This window comes from Panulirus ornatus, chromosome 43 (assembly GCF_036320965.1).
Source record: "Panulirus ornatus isolate Po-2019 chromosome 43, ASM3632096v1, whole genome shotgun sequence".
Classification (NCBI taxonomy): Eukaryota; Metazoa; Arthropoda; class Malacostraca; order Decapoda; family Palinuridae; genus Panulirus; species Panulirus ornatus.
Genome location: NC_092266.1, coordinates 19,655,905 through 19,672,646, shown reverse-complemented (window position 1 = coordinate 19,672,646; position 16,742 = coordinate 19,655,905). Strand labels below are relative to the sequence as shown.

At 39.2% G+C, this 16,742-nt stretch overlaps 1 protein-coding gene across 4 annotated transcripts in view; it reads right to left on the bottom strand.

Moving 5' to 3' along the window:
- The window catches only part of LOC139762374 (cotranscriptional regulator ARB2A homolog), a 73,548-nt gene that overhangs the window by 29,110 nt on the left and 27,696 nt on the right, over positions 1 to 16,742 (bottom strand). For all 4 annotated transcript variants that reach the window (XM_071687172.1, XM_071687174.1, XM_071687173.1 and 1 more), the window contains 3 exons: positions 16,036 to 16,155; positions 11,607 to 11,711; positions 9,385 to 9,469 (listed from right to left, as the gene is read on the bottom strand). In XM_071687172.1, coding sequence (XP_071543273.1) covers positions 9,385 to 9,469; positions 11,607 to 11,711; positions 16,036 to 16,155 — 310 coding nt within the window. The remainder of the gene's footprint in view (positions 1 to 9,384; positions 9,470 to 11,606; positions 11,712 to 16,035; positions 16,156 to 16,742) is intronic.

The following is a 16,742-nucleotide window of genomic DNA, read 5'->3' as shown; positions in this document are numbered from 1 at the left end:
TCTCACCCTACGCTGGACTTATGTCATCTCCAACAACCACTGTAACCCCCTATAGGCACCGCCTTCCTCCTCCTCCTCCCTCCCCACCCCCTCACCACTCAGGGAGATACCTTCCCCATGTACACTACAACCCCATAACCCATCTATCCAGCCCTGCCACCTGCCCTGCACCTAAAACCCCCCCACCTGCACAAGCCATGACCCTTCTTCGCGCATCGATCGAACTGGTCGCCCTTCCACGCCCCCACCCATCAAGCACCACCCACCACCACTATCACCTGTCCCCTCAACCCCTCTCCAGATCACCCCACCTCCTCCTCTCATTCCATTCAACCTGCAACTCAGTCAGTGTCTGACGCCCCTACCTATCTATCACCACCCACCTCATGATAGCATGTAACCCCACACACACACACGCTCTACTAACCCCGAGCCTATGAGCCAAATTTCCCCTCCGCGCTCTCTCTCTCTCTCTCTCTCTCTCTCTCTCTCTCTCTCTCTCTCTCTCTCTCTCTCTCTCAAATTCAATTAAGTGGGATAGTGTGTCATGGTGATTTTTCAACTCGCGGTGTAACCACAGGCAGGAGGAGTCCGGTAACACACACACACACACACACACACACACACACACACACACACCCTGACACTAACCTCACCATCCTGATGTGCTCCAACGTAGTAGTACTGTCCATGCTACCTTTATTCCTGGGGGTAAACTATATAATATCCTAACTAGTTTTTCTTTTTTTTTTCCTTTTGCCTACGAATCTTCCTCAAGTAAAGCCTCCACCTTATTTGTCCCAGCTCTTCCTTCGTCTTAACCCCCTCCCTTCCCCCTAACGTTTCCCTACCCCTCCCTAAGCACTTCCCCGGCCTCTCGCTGCTTCACCTTCTCCCTGTGATCCGGGGAGGCCACACACACATCATCTGTCTTGCTTAATGAGGGGCGCCTGAGTTTGCAGAAATCCACGAGTTCCCCTTGCAAGCCATTACCGCTACGATGAGGTTACCTACGGGTGAGCTGCCAGGAGTCAACTCACAGCCAAGGGGGTGGTACACAAGTCTTTCTTGTTGGTAAAGTACCTTTTTTTTTTCACTTTTGACATTGACTCACGGCCAAAGCAACACCATGAAATCATTCGTTCTTTCCTGACTTACATGACCTTCCACTAGATCACATTGTAAGTAACGTGGGCAAATACTTTTACGTGAGAGTGCATCGTTACTGCAGGAATATCATAATTCTAATAACTGTCGTTTAAAATGGCTGTGTGACAGTTCGGCAGTGTCTTCACTACTTATATTCCCATGCTCTTTTGGGGGATGGCTGCCTTTATCACATTTGCTTACTATGTTGGTTATCACCGAAAAAGTTAGAACTCACGGTAAATTCATTAGTGAAAAAAATCCAAATAATAATATAATAATTATCATCATTATTGTTATCATAATCATTATCATATTATTATCATTATTATCATTATTATTATTATTATTATCATTATTATCATCATTATTATATACATCGTATTGAAACTACGTGCCCGTCATCTTTCTTCTCATTTCACATCTCTAATTATAACCTGCATTCACGTATCCACACTGGAGGCCAACTTGATGGCTATTCAAACACCACACGCATCATGGACGACTAAAGGCGCGGTTACACGACCAATAAAATCTGAGCAACATTGGGCTACGCTGCCGCTGGAAATACTGACGAAGAAAAAAATACTGCTGCAATGTTGCCGTCAATGGAGCAATTCGAAGCAACAGGACCACACCGTTTACACGAACCAATGAGAGCAACAGTCTCCGTGGGAACAGTTGAGGGATGCGCCCTTGAAAATGGATCTTGGAACTGCAGCTGCCACCTATATCATGATTCACAAACAGCACATGGAGAAGACAAGACTGTGGGTTACACCAGATCTGGCAAAACGATCTCCTAACACAGCTCAATGTAAAGAATTCCAACCCACATAGGTACTTATTTCAGGGTTTTACACGAATGTCTCATATTGAGGTGCTTTTAATACAAATATGAGGGCAGCAGTTACAGTCAAGATACTTGGGACGACCACAAATCCTATACATTAGAATGGCAATGAATACTGTTTATTAAGTATGTAGTCTTTTCACGGCTTAAGGGTAATGATATTAGCCATAATGTGAGAACACACACACACACTATTTCAGACGCAGACTGTTACAGATGACTACAAACAGCACTTGACCCGGCAATTTTATCGTGTTCACCATCCTGCCCGGACCACACGTTACCACACGTCAACACGCGTTTCCATTCCTACATCTAGTTGCTCGCAATACTGGTCAATACCTGGCAATGCTTGCTCGATGTGGCTCATGTGTGGCCGGTAATAATAAACAATGGGGTTCCTGGGAAATATTGCTCTAAAATATCGACCGCGTTACCGCGTCTTGAGTCTGATTCTCCACACTCCGATATCATTTCATTTGGCAAAATGTCTCATTCACCAAATAGGTATGTAAAGCATGTAAGTAATTACCTATTTGTTATATATATATATATATATATATATATATATATATATATATATATATATATATATATATATATATATATATATACAGAGGTATAAGTTTGTTGAGTATTCCTGGTAAATTATATGGGAGGGTATTGATTGAGAGGGTGAAGGCATGTACGGAGCATCAGATTGGGGAAGAGCAGTGCGGTTTCAGAAGTGGTAGAGGATGTGTGGATCAGGTGTTTGCTTTGAAGAATGTATGTGAGAAATACTTAGAAAAGCAAATGGATTTGTATGTAGCATTTATGGATCTGGAGAAGGCATATGATAGAGTTGATAGAGATGCTCTGTGGAAGGTATTAAGAATATATGGTGTGGGAGGCAAGTTGTTAGAAGCAGTGAAAAGATTTTATCGAGGATGTAAGGCATGTGTACGTGTAGGAAGAGAGGAAAGTGATTGGTTCTCAGTGAATGTAGGTTTGCGGCAGGGGTGTGTGATGTCTCCATGGTTGTTTAATTTGTTTATGGATGGGGTTGTTAGGGAGGTAAATGCAAGAGTCCTGGAAAGAGGGGCAAGTATGAAGTCTGTTGGGGATGAGAGAGCTTGGGAAGTGAGTCAGTTGTTGTTCGCTGATGATACAGCGCTGGTGGCTGATTCATGTGAGAAACTGCAGAAGCTGGTGACTGAGTTTGGCAAAGTGTGTGGAAGAAGAAAGTTAAGAGTAAATGTGAATAAGAGCAAGGTTATTAGGTACAGTAGGGTTGAGGGTCAAGTCAATTGGGAGGTGAGTTTGAATGGAGAAAAACTGGAGGAAGTGAAGTGTTTTAGATATCTGGGAGTGGATCTGTCAGCGGATGGAACCATGGAAGCGGAAGTGGATCATAGGGTGGGGGAGGGGGCGAAAATTTTGGGAGCCTTGAAAAATGTGTGGAAGTCGAGAACATTATCTCGGAAAGCAAAAATGGGTATGTTTGAAGGAATAGTGGTTCCAACAATGTTGTATGGTTGCGAGGCGTGGGCTATGGATAGAGTTGTGCGCAGGAGGATGGAGGTGCTGGAAATGAGATGTTTGAGGACAATGTGTGGTGTGAGGTGGTTTGATCGAGTAAGTAACGTAAGGGTAAGAGAGATGTGTGGAAATAAAAAGAGCGTGGTTGAGAGAGCAGAAGAGGGTGTTTTGAAATGGTTTGGGCACATGGAGAGAATGAGTGAGGAAAGATTGACCAAGAGGATATATGTGTCGGAGGTGGAGGGAACGAGGAGAAGAGGGAGACCAAATTGGAGGTGGAAAGATGGAGTGAAAAAGATTTTGTGTGATCGGGGCCTGAACATGCAGGAGGGTGTAAGGAGGGCAAGGAATAGAGTGAATTGGAGCGATGTGGTATACAGGGGTTGACGTGCTGTCAGTGGAGTGAATCAAGGCATGTGAAGCGTCTGGGGTAAACCATGGAAAGCTGTGTAGGTATGTATATTTGCGTGTGTGGACGTGTGTATGTACATGTGTATGGGGGGGGGGCCATTTCTTTCGTCTGTTTCCTTGCGCTACCTCGCAAACGCGGGAGACAGCGACAAAGTATAAAAAAAAAAAAAAAAAAAAAAAAAAAAAAAAAAAATATATATATATATATATATATATATATATATATATATATATATATATATATATATATATATATATATATATATTATCATTTTTATTATTTTGCTTTGTCGCTGTCTCCCGCGTTAGCGAGGTAGCGCAAGGAAACAGACGAAAGAATGGCCCAACCCACCCACATACACATGTATATACATACACGTCCACACACGCAAATATACATACCTATACACCTCAATGTATGCATATATATACACACACAGACATATACATATATACACATGTACATAATTCATAGTCTGCCTTTATTCATTCCCATCGCCACCTCGGCACACATGTAATAACAAACCCCTCCCCCCTCATGTGTGTGAGGTAGCACTGGCAAACGACAAGAAAGGCCACATTCGTTCACACTCAGTCTCTAGCTGTCATGTAATAATGCACCCAAACCACAGCTCCCTTTCCACATCCAGGCCCCAGAGGACTTTCCATGGTTTACCCCAGACGCTTCACATGCCCTGGTTCAATCCATTGACAGCACGTCGACCCCGGTATACCAACCACATCGTTCCAATTCACTCTATTCCTTGCACGCCTTTCACCCTCCTGCATGTTCCGGCCCCAATCACTCAAAATCTTTTTCACTCCATCTTTCCACCCCCAATTTGGTCTCCCACTTCTCGTTCCCTCCACCTCTGACACATATATCCTCTTGGTCAATCTTTCCTCACTCATTCTCTCCATGTGACCAAACCATTTCATGGATAAGTGTATATGTTCTAATGAATATGAGGACTGTGAGGTAAAAATGGAATGAAGCATTTCTTGAGAAATTTGAATGACAGTATAAATGTCTTTGAGAAGGAGAGAAAGGTGGTTGTAATGGGTGATATGAATAATAAGCTGGGATGTGATGAAACTGCCATGAAGGTTGGTAAATGGGAAGTGCCTGGAGTAAATGAAAGTGTAAGTTATCTTGTGGATGTCTGTGCTGAGAAGGGTTTATTCCTTGCAAACACCTTTTTCCAGCAGATGATGATCCAAAGGTATACATGAATGAGAATTGGTGGAAAAGAAGAAAAAAAAGAGTGATTTACTACGTGACAGTGGATTAGAGGGTGAGAAAGGCTGTGCTACATGCTAGAGTAGAGAAGATTCTGTGGAGACTGACCATACTGCAGTTCCTGTGAAGGTGAGGATCATAGAGAAGTGGAGGTAGTATGAAGACAGAAAATTGTTGGAGAGTAGATGAATCTGGGAGAATATAAGTACAGCATGGAAGGAGGACGACTAAAAGTTTAGATGCAGGTACAGCAAATGTAGGGGGTGCAGTTATGTGTGAATGAGGTGCTTAAATATTTAAAGAAAGAGTTGCTAAAGGTTGCAGAATTAGTAGACGCATCCAAGTTCGTGAGATAAAGGAATAAAAAATGAAATACAGGATGGACAGGTGAGATTAGAAATACTGTGGAAGAGAAGAAAAAAGCACATGGTAGATTGCTCAAAGGAATGTACAAGTGGATGTTCAGCAAAGGAGGAAGGAAGAATATACAATGTGTAAGTGGAATGGCAAGAATGTGACAGAGAAAAGCAAAGAAAGAGCAGATGAATATTTTGGAAGGAAGGCAGGTGAAAAGTTAGGGGAAAATAAGAAATTTTACCAGAATGAGGTGGAAAAGGAGAGTTGTATATTTAGTGGAAATGTTAATGAGAGAATTAAAGAAAGGGAATTGCTGAATCAAAATGAGGAAGTGAAAGGGAGATGGAAAGTGTATTTTGAAGAACTAATGAGTGTGGGAGAAAATGAGGTAGCAGCTGTTACATGCATGGATATGGAGGATGGAATGAAAAGGATACAAGCACAGGGACTAGAGAAATTTTACCAGAATGAGGTGGAAAAGGAGAGTTGTATATTTAGTGGAAATGTTAATGAGAGAATTAAAGAAAGGGAATTGCTGAATCAAAATGAGGAAGTGAAAGGGAGATGGAAAGTGTATTTTGAAGAACTAATGAGTGTGGGAGAAAATGAGGTAGCAGCTGTTACATGCATGGATATGGAGGATGGAATGAAAAGGATACAAGCACAGGGACTAGAGCAAAAAGGGGTCTAAAAGGGGCAATAAAGAACCTAAAGGTAGGGAAGGCACCTGGAATGGATGGGATTATGGCTGAAATGTTGAAATATGGAGGATAAAGTGCAATAAAGTGGAAGCATTTGATATGTACTTTAGCATGGAAACAAGGTTGTGCTGGGTGACTGGGTGAAAGCTATCATTGTTCCTTTATTCTGAGGAAAAGCTGTTAAGGATGTAAGTAGCAATTATTAAGGAATATGTCTGTTAAGTATACAAGGAAAAGAATGAAAGAATATTGATCGATACAGTGATGGAAATGAATGAATGCAGAATAAGTGACAAGCAAGGGGGTTTAGGAAAGGCAGGGGATGTGTGGATCAGATTTCTGTGGTGAAAATGACTGTGGAAAAGTATCTGGCAAAAACTAGAAAGCTGTATACAGCTTTTATAATCAGGAAAAAGCATATGAAAGAGTTGAGGGAGATGCTGTATGGGATGTTAAAAGGATAAATGGGGTAGGGGTAAAACTGGATGGTGTGCAAGCCTTCTAAAGAGTAGCAAATTCATGTGTATGAGTGGATGGAGAGTTGAGCAGAACTTTTGGTATACATGTAAGTCTGAGGCAGGGCTGAGGGATGTCTCCATGGATTTTTAACATGTACATGGATGGGGTGATAAGATCGGTGAAAGTAAAATAAGGGAAAGGGGTTGCCGACATGGAGTATGGCAGTCAATCATGGTGGCTAGTGCCAAGCCTGTGTGCAGATGATACCATGTTGTTCACTGAGAGCAAAGAGGAGTTTCAGAAGGTTGTAAGTGTGTTTCATATGTATAGGCATAAGCAATTGAAGGTAAATGCAAGTAGAAGTAAAGTAATGGTGTTTGAAAGGAAATAGTAAAGGTATAGATTTTGCAAAACCCTAGAAAAAGAGAGAAGAATGTATACTAAATTGTGTTATAGATATGTGAAGAGAAAGACTGGAAGAGGTGAGAGATTTTAAGCATTCAGAAGCAACTTTAGATAAGTTGGCTGATATGGAAGGAAAGATAAGGAGAAGAGTAGTCCAGGGTTATGGGTCCCTCAACAGAATAATGGAGGGCAGAGGTGTAAGAATGGAAATGAAGAAAGGATTACGGGATAGCAGAGTCCTCCTGACCTATGCAACTAATACATGGACATGGAATCAGTCACAGAGGTCAAAAATACCAAGCTGTGGAAATGAGCTATTTGAGAGGAGCATGTAGTATAACTAGATGAAATGAGAGATGTAGCATGGAAAGGAATGCAAAGGGAATGAAATGTGAAGCAGTAGAGTGGGTGAAACATTATACTTTGAGAAGGTTCAGGCATGTAGAAAAAATGCAAGACATGGAGTTTCCAAGAATAGTGTATGATAGTAGAACTAAAGGGGTTGGTTTGAGAGGAAGACCACCTGTGCCATGGAGAAACATAGTGTAAGAGTACTGGAGGGAGAGAAATGGTTAAAGAAAGTATGGAATGGTTTATGCAAGGGAGGCATGTAAGGACAAATGGAGACTCTTTTGCTATGGCCACCCCCTTCATGGGAGTTCCCAGAGGGAACGGGCATCTGAGATACAGACACAGGGTTGATAAATTATCTTCAAATATTCATTCGCTCTTCCATACAGAAAGGATGGACACTGTAACAAAGGGGTTTTTACTTCTTATCTGGTCTTCTAATTAGATACATAACACGCTGCTTAATAATCTTTTCAAACTTTTCAGAAAGACCTTAGATTTGTAATAACTGCTTCAGTGTGTGTACTTTTTTCAAGCCTTTTGGCATGGCAAGTAAAACTAGGAACTCACTACCACCGAAAAGGACTGCTTTACAAAAGGCTCTGTTAATGGTTTTTAGACTTAAATACATCTGGACTAGTTTGGACATACAGTTGAGATTCAGTTTCTAAAGAAACCCAAAGGTCCCTCTTCTCAGCTTGGATGGAAGCTTTCAATGAACTTCAATGTTTTGCAAATGATTTGTTGTGGAATATGACTCAAAAACATTTTATGAAAAACTATTTTCCTTTTGGCTTTGGGTTCAGGAAGAAGAGTTACTGAAATTCAAGCAATATTAAGCCTTATAATCTACCAAAGCTGAGGTTTATCTTTTAAAATTTAAGCATTCTTTCAAAGCATAATGTTTCTTATCAAAAAGACACTTTTCTTTAGTCTCTGGGAAATTACAGAGAATAATTTTTGTTTGATCATGCAGAATTATTTAAGCATTTATAAGCATGAAACATTCAAGCAAAAAGTACTGCTGTCACAACCAGTTGATGCAAGGCATTTGGCTTCTGCTCTAACTTGCTATAAGACTCCCACTGTTGATATCTGTGGATGTATTTGGCTTACAAAAGTATCTTTACTGAATTGTACTTATGCTTCATTCCAGCTGAACTCCCTTATCTGGATGTGCTGCCATCATTAGGTTATGATCCACAGGTAAAACCATGTTATCATTAAGTGTACAGTTCTATCTTTTAAATTTTTTTCTAATGACATTCTTCATAAGATTCCTCTTGTGGGTATGCTCTCATATCTAAATAAGACTCTGTTTATAGGTGAGAAATGTCAGTTCTCAATTATGAAAAATTATATGTACAATTCGGGCAAAGCTCTAAGAGCTTCCACTTACCCTATTCCTTGAAAAATGCATTGTGATTTCAGATAGTAACAGGCTCAAAGAACAAACAGTGGTCAAGAGTGATGGAGTTGGTTGATATACTATCACCCCTTAGACCACCATGACATCATCAAACAGCATACTTCAAAACTCATATTTTCTTTAAATTTCCTTGTCCATGTAATTTAGAAATCTTGATGTAAACTGTTATCTGCAATTGTTTTGACATCTGACTTCCATCAAATATTAACGCTTCCCAATACTGCCTCAGAAACATGAAACTTACTAATATCTTGTCTTCATCTTCTAATCAGACCAACAATTACATATGTACTTTCTTTAATTCAACTGAACATCCACCTTAAATTACAAGGTTTAGTTTTCCTTCATGGTTGTTTTGAAAAACCTTAATCTTTCAGGAAACCTGATTGATTTTTCCCAAATCAATCCATTTGTTTTGGATCTACTGAATGTACTAATGAACATATAAGGCCCCTAAAGACATCAAAATACAAATGAAAAATCATAAATAAATCTTAATCACTGAAAATACCTGCAGAAACCCTTTTGATGTCGCCTGACTGTGTATCAACTGGAGTGTCAAGAGGATGGCGACTGCAGACCCAGTTACAGGATATCTGTAAAAGATTCAAAACACTAAAATTGCAGGCATGCAGTACACCAATTGGCTTGATCAGTAATGGATTCCCTGCCTAATCCTTTCCCTTTTCTCTGTCAGTCCCTCCTTTCCAATTCCTATTGTTTTTTAGCTTTGCTACTTGAGTTACCTTATCCTTTATGAAAACCTTGCAAGGCCAAGCACTAAGTCTGGATGGTCACCAAAATGGCAGTGCACAAGAATTTCTCTACAGAGTCATTCATCCTCAAGCCATGCTAGTACGAGCACACTCTCATGAGCCTTCTAAGAAGGAAATGGAGCAGCTTTTAGCTATATTCTGGGGACCAAGCAAAAGAAAATATCAAATTTGAGGATGATGATCCATTGTTAAATCCAGTATTGTGACTCTGCTAGCACTGAAAGCTGAACAAGACAAGACGGTAAAAAGTGCTTTTAACACATGTGAAGGCAGTGTTGCCAGTGCTCACCTCACCCTGACAACAATGTACCTCACTAGTGCAGCTGGAAATTCATAGTTTAGTAATTTTGCTGTTATGAAAAAAATTGAATGAATCACACTCATTAAAACAAAGTATGTCATATTAAGTAAAGGATAATGATAACCACTAATCAATTTTCAGGGCATGTAAAATAAATAATAAAATATACATAGAGACAACTCACTTGACACTCAGGCCTTCTTCCCACACTTTAGCATGTTGTGATGAAACATCTATAATCCATTTCCTCATTATAAGAATGATAGCAGTGGACCAAATATATATAAAGTGATTAGTTTAATTTTCACATGAATATCTTTGAATTTTAATGCTATATAGAGTTCCTATACAACTTGAAAAACATTAGATTCACATGGTGGAAAGAAAACCATAATGAATAAGTCAGTACTTAATCATCATGAAAAAGCAGACAACAGATAACAGCTGCTTCACGTGCTTCATAGCTAACTATAAAAACAACCAATCTTAGGATGTACATTACTCTTCATATATTACTATTCATCATAAAGAATCAGAAAATGAGTGTTTCAATTATTCTATGGTAGATTCAGCAAAGAGAATCATTTCCTAAATGTTTTTAAGTGTTACTGTTTGATCTTCATAAAAGCATATGTGACTGCACTGTTTAGGGAGATCTCTTCCTCTACCATTCTATGTTAAATGCAAGAGGGTTCAATTAGATTTTGAAGAGAAACCATGGGCAATAAGATCTTTAAAAATTACAAAATGAGTTTTTAAATAAGGGTATGAACATATTTGAAGCTTCCAGTGTAAACCATGGAAAGTTCTGCAAGGTCTGGTTGTGGATAGGGAGCTGTGATTTATGTGCATTACATATGACAGCTAGAGATTGGATGTTAGCAGATACGGCCTCTTTTTTTCGTCTGTTCCGGGCGCTACCTCACTAACATAGGAAATGGCAATTAAGTACGGAAAATAAGAAAAAACACAAATTTAATTCTTTTGCAGTTCAAGAAAACAAGAGCACTGAGTACCATTCATGTATTTCCTGACACAAATAAAAGTTATTCAATCTTTTCTGACTCAAGTTTCAGTTATTTACTCATTTTTACCAACCTCAAATCAAATCATAAGTAATTTTTGCTTGGATTAAGCATGAATGAGAGACATTTTGTCATGTGTACTCATTCTTCCTGACATAGACTTGAAAACTAATTTTCTTTTCAAACTTAATCTCTGTTTCCTGCATTTGTGAGATATCGCCAGGAACAAAGAAAGACCACATTCACTCACATCCATTCTCAATCTGTCATTTGTAATGTGCCAAAACCACTGCTCCCTTACAGAAGTAAGATATAGGGTTAGGGTAAGAGAGGAAGTTTCCTAACAATAGTACATTTTAAAGCTTACTTCAACAGTGAAATATTGGTTATATCCCCTTGAACTCTCATGCTGTTATGAAATAATTTTTGGAGTCTTTTTACTCTAAAAGTGCTCAAGAAGCTCTATTATAGATGGCTGTACTCACTAGGAATCCATACAGATCTCTTGCTAGGCATCATATCAAAATAACCATACAGATCACCAAAAGAATTACATATTACCTTTACCCAATTTCTAACTAGGTATCACATCAAAATAACCATACAGATCAACAAGAGAATCACATATTACCTTTACTAGCTCCTTGAAAGCATTAGGACTGTGTATGAAGTGAACAGAATCTGTCATGGCTACTGCAAACACGCGCTTCAAAAATTCTTCCTTTTTGTTAAGATACTGGAATAGCAAAACATTATTATGACAGTTACATACACATCCTAAATCTATCTCAAAAACATGATATTTTATGAACAAGGACTTCTTGCAGCATTTTTACATACCATGGAGATTTAATAGCTTTGTACATGGTTACTACTTTAGCTCCATTTTATGACTTTTAAGAACTATTTTCTGAAACAGCTTAATATACAGCAAATAATTTTACATATAAGTAGTAGATAAACAACCATGCAGCTCATCAGCTACTCACTCATGAATAGAAAAATTATGTGCTAATCCTGATTTTAGATATTCATTTCAGTAATTGTATCATCACATAAAAATACACATATAAATAACCTCCAAACACTAAATGATTTGCAAAAAGTTGACCAAAACATGAAGAAAAAACAAAGTTTTTCATGTCCTCTATTTCTCATCATAAAATAAAAGAAAAACATAAAAGGATACACAAAAAAAGTTGAGGTAACATATCTTATCAAACCAATGTGTATCTCTGAAATTTAAACAGATCCCCATGAGAATGGCAGAGAAATAAAAAAGTAGAGTTTTGTAAGGTGTGCATCATTCAAATCATCTGTTTTCCATTATAAAATCAAAGAATACATACAATAGCAAAGGATATGTACAAAAAAGTAAGTTTACACATTTCATACATCCATGGTACGGTATAACAGTATAACACTGGGCAGTGGAATACGGGTTTTGGAGGGTACTCGTTTCAATCTAAGACTGAAAAAACATGTACACTCTAAAATAACCCTACAAGCACTAAACAAACTCCCTCCCAACCTAGTCTCAAACTCCAACTCACCAGACATACATCCATCAGAAGCCACACTCCCCAAAAAACAAGTCACATATTCCCATCTACATTCTGGACATCACCCATGCCTTTAACACCACAAACATCAATTCAACATCTCCTAAGACTTTTTATGCCCATGATGCAACTACTGCAACAGAGGCACTGAGTACTTACTACTTAATATCAGTGCATTCTCTGTACAAAGATATATACGGAACATCATAACAATTCATGACTTATGGTCCTAACTGATGGATGTGACCAGCTTCCAGAGGACTGCAGGAGCCTCATAAAGAGAAAAGGGTAACCTGGGTCAGAATGTTAAGTTTTTCTCAAACTTGATCACTGTTTCCCACATTTGCGAGATAGCACAAGGAACAGACAAAGACAGGAACTAGACACTTCAAATGCCCTGGTTCAGTAAACTAACAGCTTGTTGAGCCCAGTATACCAAATTGTTCCAATTCATTCTATCCCTCACAGGCCTTTCACCCTCCTGCATGTTCAGACCTTGATCATTTAAAATCTTTTTCATTCCATCCTTCTATCTCCACTTTGTTCACCAGGTCTCCTTGCTCCCTGATGATGTGCTCATTACACGAAAGATCACTTGGGAACTTATCGTGTTTCATTTTCCTGAGGTTTTATGCATATGCAGACATTCGCCTTTTCCCGCATCAGCGAGGTAACATTAAGATTAGAGGACTGTGCGAACCTAAGAGGGAAAATACTCACTTGGCCCCCATCTCTGTCCCTTCTTTTGGAAAAGTCAAAACTGGAGGAGAGGATTTCCAGCCCCTGCTCGATCCCCTTTTAGTCACCTTTTCAACACACAGGGAATACGTGGGAAGTGTTCTTTCTCCCCTATCCCCAGGGATAATATAAATGCAAGTTTTGGAGACGGGGTGGGTATGCAGTTTGTTGGGGATGAGAGAGCCTGGGAAGTGTCAGTTGTTGTTTGCTGATGATACAGCTCTAGTGGCTGATTTAAGTGAGAAACTGCAGAAGTTCGTGACTGAGTTTGGAAAAGTGTGTGAAATGAGAAGTTGCGAGTAAATGTGAATAACAGCAAGGTGATTAGGTTCAGCAGGATTGAGGGACAAGTAAATTGGGAAGTAAGTCTGAAAGAAGAAAAACTGGAAGAAGTGAAGTGTTTAAGATATCTGAGAGTGGACTTAACATCGAATGGAACCAAGGAAGCTAAAGCGAATCACAGGGTGGGGAGGGGGCGAAGGTTCTGGAAGTTATGAAGAATGTGTGGAAGGAGAGAACGTTACCTCAGAGAGCAAAAATGGGCATGTTTGAAGGAATTGCAGTTTTAACAATATCATATGGTTGCGAGGCAAGGACTATAGATAGGGTTGTACAGAGGAGGGTGATTGGGTTGGAAATAAAATGTTTGAGGACAATATTTGGTGTGAGGTGGTTTGATCAAGTAAGTAATGAATGGGTAAGAGAGATGCATGGAAATAAAAAGAGTGTGGTTGAGAGAGCAGAAGAGAGTGTGTTGAAATGGTTTGGACATATGGAGAGAATGAGTGAGGAAAGATTGACAAAGAGGATATATGTGTCAGAGATGGAGGGAACAAGGAGAAGCAGGAAATCAAATTGGAAGTGGAAGGATGGAGTGAAAAAGACTTTGAGCAATCGGGGCCTGAACATACAAACATGCAAGGAACAGAGTGAATCAGAATGATGTGGTATACCGAGGTCAATGTACTGTTAATGGACTGAACCAAACTTTACCTCACTTGCCAGGTTCTTACCCTCACATAATCAAATATAATATAGTTGCGAACCACATGAAACATAGTACTTTGAACAATCTCTGGCTGCCTAGCAATAACAAATACTCAACACCAACACAATGGGCTATTTTGTGTCATAAATGTTTTTTGAATTTTGGCGATGTGGCATCACCGTCATGACCTATGTTTACCCATTCCTATAAACAATTACCCTCATTTGCCCATCTACATTCAGCACCAGTATTAGCTGCTATCTAATGTTTGTACAGTAGTAGGTGGGCAACATTACGAAACATTCGGCCCCTTTTATGTCGTAAATGTAGTGAAATTAGGTGATGTGGCATCTCTGACATGTATATAGATGGTCACAGCAGTTGTAAATAAATGTGATCGTAGAGTTCCTACAGCCTCGTCCCAGGCACGCCTGATATGCTACCCATCCCTGGTCGTCCCGCACTACTCCTCCCATCCTCTCAAAGCCAGCTATGACAAAATATCACATAAGTAACACCTCTTACCTTCATTTTACATCGAATTCTATCTACATATTTATGTACTGGCTTATTCCTTGATACTTTATCATTCCTAAAATATGCCACCTTACATGGATGTACAGAAAATGTTGCCCACCTCTAAAGGGTTAACAAAATTCCACCTCAACATGCTCGGTACTATATTCTTTGCAACTGCACTAGAGCTGTGCAATAAAAGTACAAATGAAAAGCCTACACCTACCTTACACTTCTTGGATTTCTACTTCCAGATCCCCCTTCACCAACACACATAAATCTGACAAAACACACATAATGAAATGATCGACAAGTACTAAACGACCCCCTTCCAAACATCACCCCCACAAGACATACACCCATATGAAACCACATTCCCCTAACAAACATGAGTCACACTTTACTGGCTACATACTGGACATCATCCATTCCTACATTACGTGGCTACATACTGACATCATCCATTCCTACATTACCACAAACACCAGTTCAATACATTCCAGGACTCTTCACGCCCATAATGCAACTTCCACAGTGAAGACACTGAATACATACTGCTCAACTGCCCTGCACTCTCCCCACATAGATGCACATGGTAGATGAAATCAAACCCAAGCATATATAAAGTAATGAGGATAAGACAAATAAAAAAAGTCTTCAATATCATCATCACCTAGCAGGAAATAAGCTTCAAGATTCTGTATGCTAGAAGAATTTGCGAATCAACATAATCCCTAACCTGTTGAATAGTAAAGGAAACAAACAATCTAGTAGCAAATATCAGAATAGCTCTCAAGTATATGGATAAGGACATAACTATCAAGCTGTTCCTATCCTACGTAAGGCCAAAACTGAAAATGCTTCAGCATACAGGGATAATACAGAAGATCCAGAGAAAGACAACAAAGATGGAACCAGAGTTAAGAGAGCAAAGTTACAGGGAAAGGCTAAAAGATTTCAATTTGCCCACTTTGGAAGTTCCCCATACAGTAGAAATAGGTAATAATATAGCAACATTTTTTTATGACCAATGGTCCTGCCCGGTGGATGTCGCTGGCTTCTGTGCTGCAGGAGTTTCATTAAAATAGAAGAGACTCATGGGGCAGAAAGTAAGTGAAGAGGTACGTATATCAACTTGTCATAAGCATAATAACTATATGAGAAAATGCATAAAAAATGACTACTCCCAAGTAACTTCTGGAAATTCAATTAAATCATTTTAACCTTGTTATATAGCAACTTATGCTGTAACTCACCAAGGCATTGGTGACACATCCTCCATAACTGTGTGCTATAATGGCAATGTTTTTGGCTTTAGCAACATTAGTATAATGCTCCCAAACATACATAGTGTGACGCTCCGGGTTCTCACTTCCCTGAAAAAACACAGATCCAGATAAAAGATTAAGAATCTTTTAAAAATCTACAGTACAAAAAATTTATCATATACAGATGAAGAGGAATCAAGATTTATACAAGCACAATGTGAATTACCTTTTAAAGGAAAAACAAGTAAAGGTATTCCTTGCCATCCCTAAGGGTTATATCCCTTGAAAACCTTACAAACAGTAAAATTAAGAATGGCAAAACCTTACTTCAATAGGAAATAAGGGGTCTAAGACATGGGGTTGTAAAATGACACACTACTTTTTGTTTACACATCTCTTATTACTTTTTTCTTGGTTTAAAGGATGTAGTGATCTGTGGCTACATACTGTATTGGTTAGTATTACTAGCTAATAAAGACAACACTTTTCTGCATGAGTACATAATGTACTGCAGGTGCAAAGTGGTAAAGTTTTGTGTGAAGAGGATGGTGTTATATAATATGGTTCATTAGCAGATAGCACCAGTGCCAGATTGAGTGGAGGGCTAACTGATGTAATCTTGGCTGAGACCTTGAGAGATTCAAAAAGCCTTAATTTTGTCAGCATTCCTCCTGATTAACTAAATGCATAGCTAA